Raw genomic sequence first — 23,999 nt, 5'->3', positions numbered from 1 at the left:
TTTGCTTTTTCTGAACGGTAGCAAGTTGAACAGCAGTCAAAACACGTAGAAGGATTTTAGTTAAAAATGATTGCTGGACTTAGAAAAAATAAGTTGTCATCTAATACAAGATTATATATCAATATACACAAGTATAGATGTCTAAAAATAATCAGGATGTTGAACTTCCACTGACTGGGCAGTTAGGAGATAAAGCTGAATCCTGAATTGTTACTAAAAGTGTTCATATTTTTTGCCTTGGGAGCAGGGCAGAGAATGGTATTACCTGACCTTGTTTGAGACTGTGGGTTTTTGCTTTTGTGTTTTGTTTTTTGTTTTTAATTTCAAGTCACTTGTTATCCCAAAGAGAACTGGAACCAGTCCAGCTACAGTCTTTCAGGGACTTGAAAAAAAAAAAAAAAGAAAAAAAAAAAGGTGAGGTCTGCCGAAACTTAAATCACTCAATTTCCTATTTCACTTTATAATGGTTCATGTTTTTGAATATATATGTATGTATTCTGTTTCTTGGGTAAAACTTTACCAAGGATCAGAAAAAACCCAAAACCTAGAATTTAAATGGCAAGATCTGTACCCGAGAGTGGATTTCTTCTTAAATGACAACGTTTAGGTTTTAAGAAAATAAAATACCAATTAATGTGAACCTCAAATACAAACCCTTGAGATTTTCCCTTATAAAGACAGAAAATTGAAATTATTTTATGTCATAAATATGCACTCAGATGACCCCCCCCCCAATAATATAATTATGATTATGGTTGGGTTTAAGTTTTCATCTTGTTATTGGTTTTCTATGTTGCCATTTGGTCTTTCGTTTTTTCCCCATTGCTTGGTATCAGGAGTTTGCTGCTTCATTAAGTAAATTGCCTTCTGTTGCATTATTCAAGTACCTTTAGAAATCCACCTATCTACACTTCCTTCATTTATCTTTATTTTAAAAACAAGGTACATCTTTAACTTATCACCCTCTGCTTCAAAGTAATGCTCTATCACCTCTTACTTAATGTAAAACATACTGACAATATACTTTTCCTTACCGCTTTTCTATTTCTGGGCTGTTGTTTCATACTCTTTGCTTTTAAATATATTATAAACTTCAAAATATGATGTTATTACTATTTACTTTAAACAGTGGTCTTTTAAAAATTAAGAAAGTGTAAAAGCAAATTTCAAATTAGCTATGTATTAAGCCTTCCTACTCTTTATTCCTTCACATAAATTGAGTTTCTATAGGCTATCTGTTCCTTCAAAAGAATTCTCTTGAACATTGAATTTTAGTCTGCTGCTAACAAATTCAGCATTTTTTTGACAAAAATGTTTTCATTTTCTCTTTATTTTTGAATATTTTTTGGTGCAATATATTGAATTCCAGATTGACATGTTTTTTTTTTTTTAATTTGAGCATTTTAAAATGTTGTTTCACCATCTTCTGAAATGTATAATTTCCTATTTAAAAAGTCAGTGGTTTCTCTTGTCAGTTTTTGCTGTGTGTCTATAATGTGTCTTTTTTATTTGGCAGTTCTTAAGATTTTTCTGGTTATCATTGAGTTTTAGCCATTTGACAATGATATACCTAAGTGTGCTTTCTTTGCATTTATGTGAATTGTGGTTCTTTCATGCTGCTGGATACATGGGCTGATATTTTTAAAAACATTTTTACACATATTTACCAGTGCTTGATATTGACCTGTAGATAACTGAGGCTTTGTTTGTTTGTTTGTTTTTATTCTTTTAAAGTTTGTGCTTCAGTTTGCATCATTTTTATGGGCTGTCTTCAATTCATTCTGTGCTTTTTTTTTTTTTTTTCATTTCAGACATTGTATTTTTTAGTTTTAGAACATCTTTTGGATAGTTGTCCTTTCTCTACCAAGATTTTCTCAGATGTTTTTTTATTATATCCATTTTGTCCTTTAAATATTTGAACATGCTAATCATAGGTATCAGTGTCTTTCTCATAATTCTGCTCTTTGTGTCATCTCTGTATCTGTGTCTACTGACTGTTCTTCATTTTTCCTGATTTATTCACATGCTTCATATTTTTGTTGGTATACTGGGTACAGTGGATATTATATTGCTGAAATCCAAATTATCTGACCTCTTTTAAGGAATATTAAGTATTCTTCTGGCAAGTGATTAATTTATTCACAGATCAGCTTGATCCTGTAAGGCTTGGGCATATCTGGAATAGACCTATTCCTAAATTTGGTCTTTCTGAAGTCTGAAATAAAAGTTTTCTAGTGTTTAGTGAGGTTTATCTACTCTGCTTAGAACTCTAGTATTCTCAGCACTGAGAAACATCTAGAATTTTCATTCAGCTCTCGTTCAGATCTCTTTCAGATCCCAAGATATCACACCTTGAACAAATGCAACTTAGTGTTTCGTAAAAGAGTCTAAAGAGCCCCTGCAGGGTGCTGGGTGGCTCAGTCGATTAAGCGTCTGATGCCTGACTTCGGCTCAGGTCACGATCTCATGGTTCCTGAGTTCAAGCCCTGCACCAGGCTCTGTGCTGACATCTCAGAGCCTGGAGCCTGCTTTGGATTCTGTGTCTCTCTCTCTGCCCCTCTGCTGCTCATGCTCTATCTCTGTCTCTCAAAAATAAATAAATTTTGGGTGCCTGGATGGCTCAATCCATTAAGCGTCGGACTTCACTCAGGTCATGATCTTGCGGTTTGTGAATTCGAGTCCCATGTTGGGCTCTGTGCTGACAGCTCAGAGCCTGGAGTCTGCTTCAGATTCTGGGCCTCCCTCTCTCTCTGCCCCTCCCCCGCTCATGCTGTCTCTCACTTTCTCAAAAATAAACACTAATAATAATAACAATAAACAAATAGATGTTAAAATTTTTTTTAAATAAATAAAATAAAGAGCCCCCCGCAGATTTCTGGATTTCCTTCTCTGTGTATGTCTTCTCCCCATCATTCTGTCTCATAAATGTCCGTCTCAAGCAGCAGCCCCAAGTCATCATGAAAAGTTTTGTTTGTCCAGCAGTTCTCCTGGTCTATATTTGTCTCCACTTCTCAACCACCCAGTTTGGAAGGTATCCCTAGATAGGAAGCTAAGGTAAATGTGGAGTTTACTTAACATGTGTTCCTTTTTTTAAGGATCATATCTCGGCACTGTCTGTGCATTGATAGCACCATTTCATAGATGTTTATGGTTGGAGAGTAAGCCAGCACCTGTTATTCCCTAATGGCTATAATCACGATTTCTCTCCTTCCTCTGTAAAAACAAATAGCTACCTTTGCATTATGGCTTATTCTTTTCAAAGCCCTTCCATGTATTATTTAATATGTTCTCACAGTGTTATCAAATGAATTACCACTCATGATGATAATCAGGGAAGAAGGAAAGTAAATTCCATATTTTTTATGAGGATACTAGCCTCAAGGAGAATAAGTGATTTTAGCTTAAACCATCTGGATTGGTCTTGATTTTTCTAAGTTTTATTTCAGTACTCTGTCCACTGTGCAATGCTGTCTCAAGGAAAACCAAAATTCTTTACTTTTTAAGTATAATAACTTCTAGGTTTTTATTTTATTTATTCTATTTGTTTAAGCATATGCTTTCCCTTTACAAGTTACAATTTATCAGAAATCTGGAGATGTTTTACCATTTTTTTCCTTAGGTTTTTCCTTTCCTTGTTTTGCTTCTGTCACACATTCTAAGAAATTCAATGTTAGATGTGTCTATTTGTATGACTGACCTTGTTAGCAAATTATATGAAAACATGAATGACCACTAGTTTCATTTTAATTACACTTTTGATGTGGATGTTAAAAATACTGACATAATTTACGTTTTTGTGATAAAATTATACTGTCCAAAGGAAGACATTTCATCCATCCTATTCTTTTTTTCTTTCTATTTTTATTTTATTTTACTTATTATTTTTTAAATATAATTTATTGTCCAATTGGTTTCCATACAACACCCAGTGCTCATCCCAACAAGTGCCCTCCCCCATGCCCATCACCCACTTTCCCCATTTTCCATCCTATTCTTAATATAAAGTCACCACAGTTGTAATTTAATATTAATATGATTATCTTTATCTCAATCCCAGCACTATGTTTGACTTTAAGCCTCCAAAGGCAAGTACAGACTATGCATCTTGTTTAACCACGAGTCCTTGTTATAATAACTGGCTTATAATAGATGCTCATTAAGTATTTATTGAAAGAGTGAATCATGAATACTGATTAGTTCATATCTGGAGCTTTGCATTCAATTCTAAGGATCGCGGTTTAACAAGGTCATGACAAAATGGATGAAATAGAGGGAAAAATGGCCTGGATGGTCAAGGATAAAGAAAGAATGGTTGAAATTGAAGATATTAAGCTTAAAGTCTAACAAACTTTATATAATGCTACTTTATTATATAGTGCTTTGTATAATGTATTAATGTGAATATAATGACTGATTTAAAATGTTTGTGCATATAATGCATGCTTTATGTATATATGGAATGCATATTGATGACCGCTTTAAAAGATTTGAAATCATCCTAAATAGGTTGGGAGGTATGGTAGACATTCTCTGTGATGCTTTGTATAAAAATCATTAGGCCTAGTGGGTGATGTTTCAGAGAGGCAAATTTTCAACTCAGTGTAGGTAGGGACTCTCCAGATAAAGATAGACAATTTGAATAAAAGGCCTTAAGGATATAGTGGGACCTATGAGGTTTCTTAGTTCTAGAAACTGAATTTGCCTATTGGGCATCATAGAAGCAATTTTTTCATCATCTTGGAAAACAGATCAGGTGAGCTTTACATTTAATCCCTAATTAAGTGTGTAAAAATGTGATTTCATCACTCAACAAATGTTTATTGAGCTCCCAGTATGTGCAAACCCAATATGTGCAAAATAGGAAAAAACTTTATACTATAGAGAGTGCTTATTTTCAAACTCTCACTTCAGAGGAGATTGTGAAATTCTTTTCCTATACCCTTATTTGGAATTGTGGCTTCCTGTGAGAGGTGTTACTACCAGAAGTGTGTGATGCATGCAAGCACATGTACACACACACCTGCACACATACACACTTGCACATATACACAGAGGGGGGAAAAAAAAAGAACAAAGAAAGTTCCAGAACAGCTGTTGACTTGGCATGTTCTTTGCCAAAAATTAGAGTAATTATATTTTCAAAGGATTTTCAAGATTTAGAAAATAAACTATTAGGACAAAAGATCATCGAAACAGAGATCGTGGAAAGCACGAAACACTTCAGTAAGGAAGGATTGTTCCCTGTGACGTAATCTGAGAACAATCTATGTAACATGTTTAAGCTCAGTTTTTAAATTATACCCTTTCTGAAAGTTTTACATTCTCTGGTTTGCTTTGCAAAAATTTACAGAGGACCCAAACTGCCTCTTGAACTGCCATTAACAAATATACAGCATATTACCTCTCAGTTTGAAAATGCCGACACTAAGAAATTTGAACTTTCTCAACCTCAACAGCTTATAAGTATACATGAAGTCATATACATATCTAAATTAATAAGAAAGTTGTCTGGGTGGCTCAGTCGGTTAAGTGCCCAACTCTTGATTTTGGCTTAGGTCATGATCTCATGGTCAAGGGATCAAGCCCCATGTCAGGCTCGGTGCTGGGTGTGGAGCCTGCTTAAGATTCTCCCCCTCCCTCTCCCTCTGCTCTTCCCTTGTGCATGCTCTCCTCTCTCAAAAAAAAAAAAATTAAAAATTTAATAAGAGAGATGATTGTCCTATCTAGTAATAAGACACATACTTTAGCTTCTTGCAAAGACTTTGGATTCATATATGTTAGTCTTCCAGGGTCTGAAAATGTTTAAAAGTAAATACACATGTAGATATGCAACTGGACAATTTCAAAACCTGCCCTGCATGGTGTAGCCATTCCCTGCTGTGATGGCCACTGTCCAAGCTAGGCGTCCTCAGATCTGGAATGTTCTGCCACTTCTCCTTGCCTCTATGTTGGGTTTATCCCCTGACAAGTGCTCCAGTTCCTCCATAGACAGTGTACTTACTGTTTCATAGGTGCGGTGAGCACCTTTATTGCTCTGTACTACCTAGATCCAGCATCTCCTTTCTGAAGGTGCTTCCACTCTGCCAGTGTGGTGTCGCGTGCACTGGCTGACTTGTTTTCCACTTCAGAGTGTGGTAATCTCTCTGTGGCTTTTCTGGGCAGAGATATCATCTGTTAGTGGTTCCTTCAGCCCTATGGGACCCCAAAGCAGTGTGGAGACCATGGAGGAGATTATAGGGAAAAGTTCCCTCCTGTTTGTGAGGTTCAAACACAGTGTTTCTTGGGCCCAGGTATGTGACAGAGTTCAGTAAATCCACCCTTTTAGTATACCCTAAAATTTCTTCCTCCTTTGCATATGGATATACATTCAAGGACGTGGGCCAGCAGCAGATTTCAACAACAGCTCTCAAACTGTCCTGAGAATCTCTATTCCCTGTTAACTATTAGGGTCTTATGACTAAGTCAAAGTCATGGTTACATGATCCATGTTACCCTAAGAGTAGATTTTTCCTCTAGGAGAATTCTTACCCTCCATGTAAATACATGCTTCTTAATTTTGTCCTATCTATCTATCATCTATCTATCTATCTACCTATCTGTGTTTATTTATTTATTTTGAGACAGAGACAGAGCAATGGGGGGGGGGGTGCAGAGAGAGAATCCCAAGTAGGCTACACACATTGTTAGCGCAGAGCCCAATGTGGGGCTCAATGTCACAACAGATGGAGACCTGAGTCAGAATCAAGAGTCAGATGCTTAGCTGACTGAGCCACCCAGGCGCCTCTGTCTCATTTATAATCCCCCAAATGCTCAGTTATGTCTAGATGTCCAAGAGTAAACACAGTATAGATATACACTGTAAGGCAGGATATAGGATACAGTAACATTTCAGAAGAATCTCTGATGTTCAGAAACCATTACTAGACTACTTGAATTTCCTGGTGTACATTTAGAAATACTCTATAAAGCATACATGAAGCTCAAAGGAAAGAGATTTCATGTCATGGAAAAATCAAATAACTATGACTGACTATAAAAATAATTATAGGCTGGGGCGCCTGGGTGGCGCAGTCGGTTAAGCGTCCGACTTCAGCCAGGTCACGATCTCGCGGTCCGTGAGTTCGAGCCCCGCGTCGGGCTCTGGGCTGATGGCTCAGAGCCTGGAGCCTGTTTCCGATTCTGTGTCTCCCTCTCTCTCTGCCCCTCCCCCGTTCATGCTCTGTCTCTCTCTGTCCCAAAAATAAATAAAAAAACGTTGAAAAAAAAATAATTATAGGCTGACCTTAGTTTTTTCTTTTTTCCAGAGTATCTGCAGTGTTTTCTCATTACTTTCTAAAAAAAAAAGCTAGTACTGATTGGGTAAAGAAGGATCCATTTCCTACCCTGTCTCCTACCCTTGTAATATGCTCATTTGGGGGCAGATAATCTTGGAACTGCTGACTCCCTACACCAAGTGTGAATCATGGCACTAAGTAGGAATCTGATCTTTGATTAAATGATCTTCCTACTAGAAAATCTGAACATACGATATCTTGATAACACCTTTTTAAAGTAAGTAAAATTTGTGTTAATTACTGGGAGATTTTATGAGTGGCATTATAGTTTGGATTTATCCAGCACTTGCTCATGCATTCTCTCTCTCCCTCTTTCTCTTTGTGTATGTGTGTATCCTTTTATCCACACACACACACACATACGCATGCACACACACACATTATATACATAATCTGTATATGATTTTCTTTTCAGATACACTGTTGGCCTTTTTAGACATAAACATCAAGAAATATTAGGCTAGGCTAGACACAAAGAGGACACCTGACTTCATAAAGTTCACAAATGTAAGCGTCAGAGAGCAAATGAATTTAGATAATATATTCTTATCTCACTAAGGGACATGTTAGGGTGCATTTCTTCCTGATTACTTGACTGATAGCCTCTTTCCATGTCTTATGCTATGAAACAAGGGCAATATCCAAGTGTTATGGACTAGATGTTTGTGTCAGTTTGTATGTTGAAACCTAATCCCCAATGTAGTAGTATTGACAGGTTGCACTTCCCTATGCTTCTGGGTGTTTGGGGGGACCATATTGTTTTACCCTGATGAATTATATGTGAGGGGAGATTATGTTTGCCATTTCTGGGCAGAAATTTAAGGAAGCTATGTGTTTTGCCATATTGCCCTTTTTTCCCTGTCTCAGTCACATGGGATCATGTGTTGAGACGGAGGTTCTATCAACCTGTAATGTGGGTGACTATGATGAGCACAGTCTCCATGCTACCCTGCGAGGCATGGACTAGGTGAGTAAAACATAAACTTTGCTTATGAAAAGCCACTGAGATTTGGGTGTGCTTGTTAGTGCACAGCCTAGCTTATCCTGATTAGTATACTCATTAATGTAAATTAAAAAGCTAGTTTCTTGGCATATGATCCCATTTAATTTACAATCACTTATTGAAATCTTCTGTGCATAAGGAACAGCACTAGGTATTCATTTGAGATGCAGATATAGAAATCAGTAAAACTCAAGTCATTGCCTTTAAGATGCTCACACTTTATTCTCAGGAGAGTTTGACCCTTAATAGCAGAATACAGGTTATGTTATGCTGCGTAATTCTATTATGTATGTTGGAAAATAAGCATAAGAATTATCAAGGGGTAGTGTAGTCTGTGTGTGTGTGTGTGTGTGTGTGTGTGTGTGTGTGTGGTGGAGGGGGAGGAGATGTAGCAAACAAGTCCCTAAGTGTAAAGCAGAGGAAATGCAAATTCAAATGATACAAAAAAAAAAAAAGGCAGAAATTGGTAGAAGGTATTACCAAGGATTAGATGTCTACCTAGGTGAAATGAAGCCAATAGAGAAGGGGAAGAATTAGTTGCTTCAACCTGCAATATTAGGGTTCAATGCAAGTATAAGTGTAGTAAGAGATCTGGGGTGGGAACTAGAGTTCCAGAAAGAAGAACAGTCAGGAACATCTGCTGTATAAAAGGTGGGGGTTAGATAGGGAAGCTGTAGCCCAAATGCACAGAAATACTCCACGTGAAAAGAGATCATGGGCCCAAGTAGACAGTGGGCAGCCAACCAAGTTCCTACAGTATATGACACTAACGTAAAAAATGAGTTCTATCTTGGTACTACCATTTCCTTGTTATTTAAATTTGAGCCCGTTACCTAGTTTCTTTAATTCCTTAATCTGTACAATAAGAATAATTTAATTAGTGTCTACCTCGTAATTGTCATGTGAGCATTAAGTGAAGTAATCCCTATAAAGATTATATGATGGTGTCTGACAGATACTAAGTGCATAGCAAAAGTGAACTATCATTTTTATTATGGCTATCATTGTGTGATTATCCTTTCCCTAGAGTTCTAAACAGTGAGTGTCCTGGGTCACAAAATTTGGGTGACTCCATTAAAAATAAACATGTGAAAAAAAAAAAAATAAACATGTGAAATAATACTGAAGCCTGACTGATTTGGTGGAACCAATGTGCAATGTTAAGCCTAGTAATTAAGTAATTATTTTTCTTTATTTGCTTGATGTCTGGTTTCATCATTTTGATTATATGGAAGTACATTATTTGGTTTTCATAGAACTTTAGCAATTCTCTCTAAAGGGAACAGAAAAGCTTTTGGTGAAGCCATTACAACGGTTCCTTTTTCTGATTTTTATTTCATCCTCTTTAATCCATTATGGGTTTTTTAATTCATTCAGTGTATTTGGTTAAAATCTTTCTCTTTCTTCCCACTTGCTTCCAAAAATGCATTTGCTATTAAACTCATTTTGTAAATGTGATACACTGATATGAGTTTTCTGCACATTTTTATGATGCTGACACCAGTGAATACTAAGAGGAGGTTGAAACTGTTGGGGTTTTATGTGACTTTGATGACAGATATCGTTAAGGCTTTCTTTTCTGCTTTATGGTTTGAACAATGGTACCTCTTTTTTCAAAATGTGAAAGATAACGTTTCTATAATGTTAAGAAGAAGAAACAGTGATTCGAAAGAATAAGCAGACACCCTGGCTCTAAGAAATGAAGGCGTAGGAAAAATGAAGGGTACAACTTAGATTTGACTAAGGGTGTTTCAGGGCTCATGTCTGTTTTTGTCAATGATTATTTGGGTAATAAACGCTTTATCTTCTCTCATGACAAACCCAGGCCTGCTTCTGAGTCAGACGTTTGGCTAAACAATGAGCAAGTATTTTTAATTCTTTGCTCTCTTAAGGGTTGTAAAAGAGAAAATGACATCTATGTCTTTGCATATGTTTACTTTGAAGTCATATTACAGAAGACTAGTATTTGGGGGGAAGAAGGGATTTTTATAAAAGGAAGGAGGCAGATGGGTAGACAAATTACTGGGAATGTGTAAAGGCTAACTAATTTGTGCAATAAGAAAAACACTAATATTTAGCAGCGGTGCTCATCTTAAAAACTGTATTCCTCTTACGCCTGTCTCCTCTCTCTTCTTTCTAAATATGAGGCATGCACTTTTGTTTATGTGCCTATTTAAAATTCTCTCATTTATTTACATGAACTTTTGTCCCCTCCCCCACTCCCCCCACCTCCCAAATCCACTCAGATGTGTTGTATGTCTGTGAATTATACCCCAAGTGTGACAGACGATGACTATTTGGAGGATGCCAAGTAGCAGTTGCCCTAGCAACAATAACCAGGGGATGTTTCTCAGAACTTCTGTCTCCTCTCTTCCCAGTCATTTTCCCTGTTTTGAGAGTTAGATAACGTGGTTACCAGAATTAGTGGAAGCTGGTTCTTCCCGCAAGCCCACCTGCACCCAGCATAATGAAAGAGAAAACTCAGAGATGTCTGCCTTTTTCTTACTATCAGGGGAAATTGAGCATACCTCTGCTCTGCAGTCAAGATTGAAAGGAGACACACTCCTAGACGGAAAAGAGCTGTGTGCTCTCATACCCTAATAAGTGCTTGATGGTAGGAGAATTGTCAGAACTGCTACTGAAAACTACCTGTGAGGAATAAAAAAAAAATCATTGTTGAATTTCCACACGTGGGCTAAAAGAACAGTATGTAAATTGGACTGCAAGTTGCTATGTCCTGCAAGTAGACATTTCTGGGCTGTTCTGAATCTGATGTGGCAGATTTCATATTACTTTCTTAAATGAAGAAAACCTAAAACAATTGGAGTGTCATCTAGATAGTGAAATGGAAAACTTGGTTTAGTTACTAATGGCTTTATTGATATGTATATCCTCTCCCCCAAATAAATACTCATATTAAACATAAAGAATGAAGTTTAAAGAAAATACTATTTGGCTAGAGAAACTGAGTGGATTTCTGTGAGGCAAAAGAAGCTTAAGTTTCTGGGTCTCTCACTTGCAAAGGCCCCTTCCAAGTCCCTGTATGTAAATTTGCATTTGTAAATACATTACTATTATTCTTAAAAAGCCACTTTGATTATATGTACTCTAAGCTCCACAAATTCTGCATCCATCTCTCAAAACAAGAGGAAATATAAGTGACTTATTTGATCACATCTTGCCTTTTTATCACTTTTTCTGATATTTACATTTGCAACCTTGTAGCTTTGTTTTGAATCCTCATGTCTGCTTTTACTGTTTTATCTTTTGCTTTGGGAGATATTATAGATCTTCCATTAATCTCAGACTTGCACATTTTTAAACAAAAGCAGCAAAAAACATGGAGTGTGCATACACCATTGTACCTTCAAAACCATTAAATAAAAATTATGAGTAGAGAAAGAAATGCTTAATGATAGCAAATAAACAGATCTAGTTTTATTTATTTATTTATTTATTTATTTATTTATTTATTTATTTATTTTAATGTTTATTTATTTTTGAGAGAGACAAAGAGACAGAGTGCGACTAGGGGAAGAGAAGAGAGAGAGGGAGACACAGAATCCGAAGCAGGCTCCAGGCTCCGAGCTGGCAGCACAGAGCCCAACGCAGGGCTCGAACTCAAGAACAGTGAGATCATGACCTGAGCCAAAGTCAGATGCTCAACCGACTGAGCCACACAGGCGCCCCATGATCTAGTTATTTTTAAAAAGCTAATTTATCTCTTAACCATGCTATTTAGGGTCTATTCTATGTAATTTTCTGTGGCAAACATCTGATTGCTGACTGGAAGAAGTTTCTGTATAATCTCAATGATAAACACAATTAAATAAGTGTTTAATGCAGGTTTGTTCTGAATTCTTTTTCCATATCCCTTGAATGAACAGTTTTCATCATATATATGCCAATAATATTTGAAGGGTATGCCCCATGATGATGCTTTAAGTGTACATCAAATAAACAGTATTTTATAAATAATATACAAAATATAGAAATATAGAAATTTTTGGTAATTATTTGAACCTAATACTTCATGATAACTGTTACTCTGGGTAACTAGTCATGGTAACTACCCTTTGAAAGGGATGGTAAAACTGAAAAGTCTTTGTACTTCTTCTAATTACATTTAACACCATTTACCTTTTGTAGAAATTCCAGTTCCTCGACCAAAACGTATGCTTCTAAGAACAGGGTCTATATTTGGATTTTATATCCCAAGAACACAGAACCTTGAACCTAATAGAATCTAATGTGTATTCCTTTTTAGTTGGATCTTAAATAATGAATTTCTCAAGTACTTTCCTCTTAGACCCTATAACTTACAGGGCTGATCTTGTGAATCCCATAGTAGACACTATTTATAAATATAAATATTTATCTTTATAAAAATATAAATATTTAAAAGTAGGTAATATATTCATGTAATTCAAAATTTAAAAAGTACAAAAGGAAATATGTGCACTGAAAAAAATTCCACTCCACTTTTTTCAGAGCTATTTTAGGTATATGCAAACAAAAATATACACATTCTCTTTAGCTTAGTGTATAAACTGTACGGTCTTAATATTTTTTTAACACTTTTGTAAATTGCCTCATATATGCAAACAAACAAAAAACTGTGTTTTCATTCTATGCTATGGTTACATTGCATCTAATTTATTTATACATGTAGTATAATTTATTAAACTGGTATTTTGTTGATGGATATTTTGGCATTTTCCAAATCTTGCTTATTGAAACTGCATTGCAATGAATAACTTTGTACATGACAACACATATTGTACAAATGAGAAAAATACTATAAGCCCTATTTCTATTTCTGAAACAAGGGTCAAAAGTTACATGTTTTTGTATATTGACAGATATTGCCAGATTGTTTTCCATACAGGTTGACTTAATTTATATTCACAATCAAAATACTCGTTTCTTTTATTCTTACTCACAGAATGTGCTATCAAATTTTCAGTCTTTGCCAATAAGTAGGTACAAAAAACAGTCACTATAGTCCTAACTTATATTTGTTTCTATATTTGGAGGTTATACTGTTTTCATATGTTTAAGAACATTTGAATTTATTTTCAATTTATCATAACACTGTTTATCTCCTTTCTTGCACTCAGGCAATCTGTAAATATTGTACTTATTTATTTATTTCTGTCCTTGGTCATCATTTGTCTTTTTGATTATTGTACAGGCTCCTTGAAGGTCAGTACTTCACTTTCTTGTTCATCACTGACTCATCAGCTCCAGCTCAGCACCTTTCCCAGCAGGCATTCTGGAAATACTGTCGGACGAATGATTTAGTGGAATAATGTGAGCCCACCAGAAGGTCTCTAGTAAGTTGCCACGGATCTCTGTCCTTGACGCTATGCCCAGTTACCTCTGAGTCTCCTAAACAGTGTCCTTTATGATTATTTTGAAAGTTTGCTGAGCTATTTGAAATAGAATTGAGAAGCACAATACTTAAAGAGATTCCTACTTCATATTTTAGAATATGACTTCCTTATTTATGGCTTCTTCAAAATAACTAAATTGCAATCATACTTTTGTTTTCCATAAGGGAGAAGGTTCTCTAATGGCAATTTTAGGTTACTTAATTTTTTCATACTTTCATGGAAAGGGAAAAAAAGATGAATATGGGAAATAGGTAAAGAATAAATATGCTTATTTACAGACCTCAATATTGTATATTGGGAGCTGAAAAACTTTTCTGTGAAGTAGCACACAAAGTTTGCTACACGGAACTTTGTCATTGAATAAGACTGTAGAGTTTTCAGGAATGTGATTGTTTTAAAAATTAATTGTCAGTTAAAATACTGGGTTCCAAAGCTTGCTTGGTACAAAGTGTTTAAAAGGCATTGTCAGTTATATAGAAGTCTGACTTCATTCTGAGCAGGGCCATACCCCTGAGATGTTGTCTTGTTAACTGATTTTGGAATTTGCCCAGAAGAACCCAGAAAAGGGAGACTGGAGATCTAGGTAGTTGGGCAAGACGGGTTTCTGATTCTAGGAGAAGACAGAAGGGCCTTGTAATGTGTCTTGGGCAAAAAAAAAAAAAAAAAAAAGCAGGCATGGGTGATATACTCAAAGAGACATGCTACTTTATAACCAGTTTTAAGGTTTTTCTTTCCCCCCCCCCCCCTGCATTATAATTCCTTGATGGAATCCTCAAAACTTCAGTTCAATTTCTCAAACTAATATAGTCTCAGGTAAACTGCTATAGGGAAGACAAAGTGTGGATATATATTCATGACTTGGGGTGAAATTTTACAAACAGAACAAGATCAGCCAAGAGAAACAATGATGGACAGAAGCAATTGTTGAAGAATCCCAGCTGGTCAGAATTGAGAGATGACAAGTAACAGCCTAGATATATAAGTGCAGCCCACATTGTGGGGACCTCAGAAACAACAGAAATGGGGTCTGAACTTCCCGTATTCATGAGAATGGGACTTGGATTATAGTTAAATGGTAACAAATAAGCATAGAAGACTGGGAACTTTGGGGTATATGCAAATGTGGTTTAAAGACATTGCTTATGGATATTTGTTACAGGTCCTCAGTGTAGTTCAAGAGTGGTTCTTGTCTCATATTTCAGTGCTTACTTTGTACACTTTCAAAAAATTACTGCTACGTGTTCATGTGCATTAGTATTTTTTCCCTAACCAGATTGTAAACTCCTTGAAAAAATAAGGATTAATTCTTATACATCAAGCTTATCTCTCATTGTACCGAACATGATAACCAATATTATGGTGCTCAGCATATGTTTATTGAATGACACTTTATTGAACAGTTCTTTTTTAGGACTATATGGCCTATGGCCTCAAATGATTCTCATCACCTGAAATAAGATCTTAAATATGTTTTACATCTCCGTTCTTATGATAATGTGATCTTTTCACTTACGATGGGTTTGCTTTTTTTCATTACCATCCTCACTTGACTTTGAGTGTCTGGCCCCCTCAGTAACACTTGAATTTCAAGATTGCTTATAAAGAACAACAAGATCACTGAACTGAATTCTTCTCTTATGCTAAAATAAAATCAACAATGAATTCATATTTCAAATCTATGCTCATGTTTTGGGCATAATTCATGAATACTTAAGTCCACATGTCCTGTGGCTATCCAGAGACTTATGCAAACATGAAGTACAAACATGTTTTAAAGTTCTGAGCAGACCTGTGACCAGCTCACACATCTTAAGAAATCTCTTTTTTTTCCTCCCAAAGGATCCTGTTCTCAAACTTTTAGAAGTTTAACTTATTTAAGTGTTCTCAAAGCTGTATAAATTACACTTGTTTCCTATGACTGCAAAAGCTTACCAATTAACAAGTGAATAAAATAATACACATCTGACCTCCTCTATGGGGTGGGAAGGATTGAGGAGAGGAGGAGAGGAAAAGAAAGCAACTGATTCCTCAGTCCCACACACACACAGTCCCCTCACTGACCGCATTACTGAGTTTGATCAGAAATCCTGCCTGCAGCTCATGAGTTAAGAAAACAAACCACCCCAAGGATGGAAGTGTTATTTACTTTTCTAAACATTTTCAAGAATAACACAACCAGTACTTCCAATCAGGCTGGGCATCCTAGGTGGCTCCATCATAGTTTTGAATAGTGAGTTTCCAGGATTGGTAGCAGAGAAAGTCCTTCTTAATAAAAAATTAAAAATGGGGGAGAGGGGGGAGATCAGGGGTTGGTTATTCCCTCTGCTTATGCACAGCACGTTCCCAGAGACTGTGCAGCTGACGCACAGCAGACTTTTAGTTTTTGTTCAGGTCTGGTTTTGATCTGCAGTGTTCAGGGATAAGCAATTCCTTTCAAGTTATTTGCAAACCTTGTCAAAGTCTGATTGCAGCATGACATTGATGACAGACTGATTATTACTTGTCTCAAAAAGCAGTGTAAGAACATATTGGCTTTCATGCCAACATCCAGCTTGTCATTAGCGTACCGTGCAAATGGCAGCGGTTTTATGCCGGAATCCTGGAAGCCGAGGCAAAAGGAGGAGTCTCTGTTTCTATTGGTTCTGGAAAGATTTCAATGAAATTTTAGGGACAGTTTTTGTTAAGTGAAATTCCTTAGACGAATGGTCTAGCTTTGAAGTGCCGTTGGTTATCTTAAGAGACATTTGTTCCTATAGGCTAGACAGAAAAAAAATAAAGAGCATATATAAAGTAATATTAAAATACAAACAACTTGTTTTCATAAAGCAGATCTACTAAAGCTTAGAAGTGAATTCTGTTGCAAAGCTGTGCTTACTTGGAAGTGCAAAGTACTAAGCTTTGGTAACGTCTCGATAAATTAAGTCAGATCCAACCAGATGAATAAATTGTCTACTGGGGGTGTGAGTTCGGCCTTGCGGTAGGTACTTTCCTTTCTGAAACCTCAGAAGCTCACTCGCCTTAGGGAAGCATATGTGTTCTGAATCCTTTCCAGGAATGAAGAACTCTCTAATTTCAATTTTATGCAGGAGTCATGAAAGCTCCCTACAGGCCTCCTTCATACTGAGGGAAAAGTTACTTGCTGGCGGCTAACTGGTCGTATCGGAAATCCTGATCTTGTGTTCCCTCCTCACACATGTTCCTTTTCCTATTTCTTGCTTCTCTTGGTAGAAAGGTAAAGCGATAATCTCATTAGGCTACAGCTGTTCATTCACAGAAGGAACAGCCACCTCCATACCTTTAAAAAAAAATTAACCCTATAATGAGATAACTTGCTGAAGTTCATTGGAACTTTTAACTGAAAAGCAGTATGTGTACATGAAAAATTTTAAGTTAAATGTGTAAAACGGTATTTGATGAAAGAAAAATATACCCCGAAAGGGAATCACTGATATGTACATGTATATGTTTATTGTCCCCCGATTTTTACATAAGTTTAAGTAGAGCTCAACACAGTATTCTTACCTATGTTTTATTCTCCTCACAGTATCAGGAGCCATGGAGATAGGACTTTAGGCAGTCCTGTATTCCTATCTTACTTGGGGTGGTTAGGTTCCAGACATGACTGGAGTTGACATTTGATTCATGTAAATCTGATACGTTTGTTTATGAATATGCTTGAGCTGGTCCATGTTGGTTCACAGTTTGCTAAAAGAGATAAAAGTAATCATTACAAGAATAAGAAAAACTAGAACCCTGATACATTTGAAATGGTGTGTGGTGGTTAATTCTAGGACAGATGGAAAAAGAACACTCTACTCTCACCCTGAGCAGGACCTCAGCTGGCCTTTCTGTGACCCAAAATGATCATCACCTTTCTCATCTTGCTCAGTTACCATCATCCTCAGAAGGAAATCTTGCAGGACGTGGGAGCTCACATTTCTGACTTGGAGATTGTAGCCGAACCTCTAGCTCTATGCAATTGGCTTCATGTAGTTAAAACCTCATTTCCTTTATCTAAATAAAAATATCCAATATATTTTGCCCGTTGGAATCTATCAACCACCTCACCTTTGTAATAATCATTCAAGTGCTGTGCTTTTAAACCTTTCCCTCCCTAATCAAGGTTATAAAACAGAAGCTTCCAGTTCAAAATGGCAGACTCAGTATACACATCTAACTCCCCTACATTCCTAAATCTCAATAAAATGAGAAATAAATATTCAAAAATCATAAATATATTTTAGAATCTGAAAATAAAAAATCAGAACCCAGAACTAGATTCTTTCTGAAATTAGAATTATGTGGTTTTATATTATGAATATGATAGTTAAATGTATGTGTCAACTTGGCTGGGCCACAAGGTGCCCAGATATTTGGTAAGACGTTATTCTGAGTGTTTGTGTTTTTGGATGAGATTAGCATTTAAATTGGTGGATTCTGAATAATGCAGATTGCCCTCCATAATGTGGGCTTTATCTAATCAGTTGAAGGCCTAAATAGAACAAAAAGACCAGCCTCCCCAACACAAGAGATAATTCTACAGCAAGGGACCTTTCAACTTAAACTGGAACATTGAGTCTCCTGGATCTCCACCTACTGGCCCACTGGGCAGATTTTGGATTTGCCAGCCTCCATGCTGGCTTATTATGAATTCCTTATAATAAATCTCTTTCTCTATATATACACATCCTGTTGGTTCTGTTAAACTGGAGAAAATTGGCTAATACAATGGACTGTATTAGGCAGAGTTAATAGCCTTCTTAAACACACACAGTGTTAGGTACATTGACAATGAGAGTTGTTTTTCCTTTAAAGTTAGGAACTTGTTTAAGTATCGAGCTGGCAGGTAGAGAACAAGAATGGGCAGTGACACCAAAGTCCAGATTTGATAATCAAAGTGATAGATTAAAATTATGCTTGCAGTCTAGTTGACAAAGTCAACTGTGTTTGTATGTGTCTGTGTGTGTCTGTGTTATATCTTATCTGTCTACTATCATCTATATAAACAGCTCATATCTGAAAGCTTACTGTGCCAGGCACTGTATTGAATACATTACATAGATTATCCCATTTAATTTTCACAACTACCCTATAAAGTAAGTACTATTATTATGTTTATTTAACATATAAAGGTAAATTTTAACATAGTGAATTAAAAATTTAATATAATGAATAATGTTTCTAGGCTTACATAGCTACTATGATCTGAGATTTCTGACACCATTACCTGGAATTATTTGGTCAAAATTACACAACTAGTAAATCATGGAGCTGAAATTAGAACCCAGCAGTCTGACTTCAGAGACTATGCTGTTAGTCACCATGCTCTGTGAAGAATGGAGCCAGCATATCTTTAATAGCAAATCCTGATTAGGACATTACCAGGAAAGAAAATTTTAGCCAAATTCTCTCATAAACATGTTCACAAAGAATTCTAAGTGAAATATTAGTAAATTGAATCCATATATGTATATTAAAAAACCTAGTAAATAATAATGTAGTGTGGCTTACCAGAAGGTTGCGAGGTTGGTTTTTAACACTCAAAAATCAATAGTATACTTCACAATATTAACCCTATAAAGGAGAAAAACAATATGGCCTTTTTTTTATCTTACTTTTTTAAAAAAAAAATAAGTTTATGTATTTATTTTGAGAGAGAGAGAGAGAGAGAGAATCCCAAGCAGGCTCCATGCTGTCAGTGCAGACCTGGTCACGAGTCTCGAACTCATAAACTGTAAGATCATGACCTGAGCTGAAATCAAGAGTCAGACGCTTAACCAACTGAGCCTCCCAGGTGCCCTGAATGTGATCATCTCAATACATATACAAAAAGCATTTGATAAAATTCCATACCCAGTCATGAAAAAACTCCTAAGCAAATTAGAAGTAGAACAGAATTTCATTAATCTAATAAAGTATATCCAGAAAAGAACTTATAGTCAGCATGTTAGTTTGTAGTAAGTATTATTATCTTTTCCCCAGGAGTGGAAAGTGACAACGGTCGCCATTTCTAATTTTATTCAGTATGGTACTAGAGCCAATGCAATAAAGCAACAAAACAGGTGTGCCTGGGTGGCTCAGCTGGTTAAACATCCTGGCTCCTGATTTTGGCTCAGGTCATGATCTCAGGGTTTTGATATCGAGCCCTGCCCTCTTCAAGCTGGGTCTGGAGCCTGAGATTCTTTCTTTGTCCCTCCCCAACTCATGCACATGTGTGCACACAGTCTTCCTCTCTCTCTCTCTCTCTCTCTCTCTCTCTCTCTCTCTCTCTCTCTCAAAAAGAAAGTAAAAATAAAAAAATAAAACAACAAAGCAAATTAAAGTGATAGAGATTGAAGAAAACTTTAAACTGTCATTATTTGAAAATGATATGGATATGTACTTAGAAAGTTCAAGAGTTCAAATGAATGTACAAAAATGATTAGAATGATTTCACTTTAATAATTCACTGGATATAAAATCAATACACAAAATATAATTGCATTTCTATAAATTAGCAGCAAATATTAAGAAAGAAATTAATAAATGCCATTTATAATAGCACAAATAAAATCCCCAGATACTTAGAGTTCTAATGAAAAACATTCAAGTTCTCTGCATTATAAACAACAAAAAAGAGTGCCAAGAAAAATTTTTTTAAAATCCAATAAATAGATGGATAGAACATGTTCTTGCATGGAAGAGCTCAGTATTAAAATGTAAGTTCTTCCAAATTAATATACATATTCAGTATTCTCTCAATAAAAATAACACAAGGGTATTTTTTTTCCCTTGGTTTTGTTTTTTTGTTTTTTGTGGAGGAGGGGTAATTGTCCTGCTAATTCTAAAATATGTATGGAAATGCAGAGGACCTAGAATAGCATGGCAATCTTTTTTTTTTTTTAATATTTAATATGAGAGAGAGCACATGCACGCAGGGGAGGAGCAGAGATAGAGGGAGAGAAGAGAATCCCAAATAGGCTCCATGCTGTCAGCACAGAGCCTACCATGGGGCTTGAACCCATGAACCGTGAGATTGTGACCTGAGCCGAAATCAAGAGTTGATGGCTTAACAGACTGAGCTACTGAGGTGCCCTGCAAGGCAATCTTTAAAGGAGAACAGATCTGTCTGCATTGTACTGACAGAGATCCAGTCTTATTATAAAAGTGAAGTAAAACAATGTGGTATTGAACGGTATTGATGTAGAAATAAACAGGCCAATAGAACAGAGTAGGATATCCAAAACCTGACTCGACTCACACATATGGTCACCTGATTTATCAGAAAGATGCCATAGTGTTGAATGCAGAAAAGATGGTGGTTTTAATAAATTACTGAGTCAAATGGATATCAATTTGAGAAATAAGTTGGTCTGTACTTCACACCATTCACAAAATTGAATTAACAATGGAATTTAGACATAAATATGCAAGGCCAAAAAAAGACACTTCTAGAAGAAATTATAGGAGAATGCTTTCATGAGGTTGTGGTAGGAAGATTTCTTAACTGGGATAAAAATAATTGGCTATCAAAGAAAAGATTAATAAGTTGAAATGCATTTAAATGAGTTAATTCTCTTCATTAAATGATAGTAGTAAGAGTATAAAAAAATCATATTATCAAATAAGAGAGGATGATTGTATGTATTATATATATATCTTATATAAGTTTTATAATTTATATTTTATATATAATTTGTATTTTATATATTTTATATTATACATTATTTATATTATATATTATTTATATTTTATAAGTTATATGTATATATAATTTATATTTTATAATTTATAAGTTATAATGTAAAACTACATGTAAATAATTATATCAGTATATATATGTAAAATCAAAGGACTTCTATACAAAATATATAAAGAATGCCAACAACTCAGAAAAAAATTTTTTTTAGTTTATTTATTTATTTTGAGAGTGAGCACAAGCAGGGGAGGGGCAGAGAAAGAATCCCAGGCTCTGCAGTCAGTTCAGAGCTGGATACAAGGCTTGAACTCATGAACTGTGAGATCATGACCTAAGCTGAAATCAAGAGTTGGACACTCAACCGACTGAGCCACCCACGCACCCCGAGAAAAAGATTTTGATGAGCAAAATGCTTGAATAATCACTTAACCAGAGAGGATATTCAGATGGCCACTAGGCATATAAAAAGTTCAGAATCATTAGTCCTCAACTAAATACATTTATAGCCTCAATACAATAACACTACACCCAGGGAGAAGGACTAACATTTTAAAAGGCTAAAAATAGCAAGTGTTAGGGAAGATATGAATCAAGTAGAATTCTCAAACACTATACAAATTAATACCCCAATTGATAATTGCTTTGTTGGAAAATTGTTTGGTAGTATTTACCAAAGCTAGATACACACATAATCAATTCCTCTCTGAGTTGTATACACAATAGAAATGAATGTTTATGGCAACAAATAGCATGTACAGTAACATTCCCTAACTTTATTTATAGAAGTCCCAAACAGGAAACAACTCATTTATGCAGAATCAGAAAAATAAATAAATACATTAAGGTGTATTTATAAAATAAAATGTTTAGCAGCAATGAATAATAATTACAGTGAACACCGACCGATACTATAGAAGAAAGAAATTGCTTGATAGGGGTGGGAGGGTCAGTAAGAAGTATGTGTGTATTGTTTCATAAGGAACATTTAAAATTATAAAACATATTTCATATTTGAGCTTACTGAATATGAATTAAAAGCTGCAGGACTCCCATTTTGCTAATGTTGATGTATATACAGCAGGACAGCCACCAGAAATATCGCAGAAGCCAAAACCTGTCCAAGTCAAGACTTCAAATAGGCCTCAGCTGAAAGTATTCTCACCTACTAGGCTTAATAAAGACCATTCTCTGGAACCTTACACAAACAAGCATATGCATTAGTCAGTGCATGAGATTCAGTGGAGAAGACTTGGCAGAAAGACAAAAAAGAGTCTCCAAACTTCTTTGGAAAGTGTTTTGCCACTTATCCTAAAGCTATAACTCTGCCAACTGGAGTCAGTGGGCTATTATAAATTTATATATGCATTTAATCTGCCTGGAGAATTTTTTTACTTATATGTATATCAACATTTCAAAACAACCTTTTAAGATACAGAATCTTCCAAGAGGAAGGTTCTTTATAAGTGAGAGGCAGCTTTCCTTCTGAGGGACAGCAATGACTAGTTTGTTTGAGTACAAAACTGACAGTTGGAAAAGTCTGAAATATAATTCTGGCTTTTCTACTTCCTTAGGTTCGCCATACAGAATAAACACGAACCTGTTAAGCAAGCAGAATTTTGGAAGACGTACATACACATTTTAAAGAAGAGCGGGAAACTCTACTGTAATAGGGGTTAGGGAAATCCCTTGACCATTATTTGAGTGACCCTGTCTGATTAGATCTGGATGGAAACCATTGGCAAAATTAGCACACAGACTTCATGAAGCTTTGCAAAATGAAATGAGAATGAGATAATAGGATTCTGTAGAAAAAGTACACAGTTATGTGAAATTGTTTGGCCTTTATAATCTGAAAGGAAAGAAGTTTAAAGTATTGCAAGTGAGTGATTTTTTTAAGTTAATGGAAATTAATGGAAAAATTAATGAATAATGAGGTAATATTATAGCCTGAAAGAAAAGTCTTACAGAAATTCATTTTGTTGCATTATGGAGGAGGCATCTTAGCCTTTTCTAAGTCTCCTATATAGATAGTGTTCCCTATCAGGATATAGCTGTTAGCCTTAGGCACCTCAGAGATGGTAATCACTAATTGCTGGTTGATGTACATTACACAAATAGTATATATAGTTATTTATGGGGAATATTTGCAGTCTTTTTAGTTTAATTTGCTGTAAGGGGACAAAGTTCACCATAGAGTATGAGAAAAGTTACCTCAAATTGAATCTGATGGAAAATGGAAATAAAACAAAGGGATCAGTGCTCTCAACAGGAAGTAGTTGGAGAATTGTGGGATCAAATAGAGGATATAGTAAGTAGGTAGAGGAGTCCGTAGAAGGATTCCAATACATAGGAGATCTTTTCTTTCAAATGGGCCTTCTAAATACTGGTTTAAGAATTGGTGAAATTATGAAATACATTAGTCAGTTTATGGGATTATTTGTTAGAGAATCAAGCTTCTCCAAAATGGAAGCCTAGTCTCTTAAGAGGTGATTAGCAAATTCAAGTTTTAGCCAAATTCTTGGAGTAGGCTAAGATATTGGAACAGAAAATGAAAAATAATTGACATGATCATGTGTGATTTTGGTAGT

The 23,999-nt window shown here is 35.6% G+C and overlaps 1 protein-coding gene across 1 annotated transcript in view; it reads left to right on the top strand.

The window, feature by feature from the left end:
* The window catches only part of LOC131513198 (uncharacterized), a 434,303-nt gene that overhangs the window by 338,850 nt on the left and 71,454 nt on the right, over window positions 1-23,999 (top strand). Inside the window, exon 4 of the mRNA XM_058732542.1 lies at window positions 13,532-13,673. Within this exon, the coding sequence (XP_058588525.1) occupies window positions 13,532-13,649 (118 nt within the window). The 3' untranslated portion in view covers window positions 13,650-13,673. The remainder of the gene's footprint in view (window positions 1-13,531; window positions 13,674-23,999) is intronic.

Source organism: Neofelis nebulosa, chromosome 5, assembly GCF_028018385.1.
Source record: "Neofelis nebulosa isolate mNeoNeb1 chromosome 5, mNeoNeb1.pri, whole genome shotgun sequence".
Lineage (NCBI taxonomy): Eukaryota > Metazoa > Chordata > Mammalia > Carnivora > Felidae > Neofelis > Neofelis nebulosa.
This window is presented reverse-complemented; position numbering and strand designations above follow the sequence as displayed.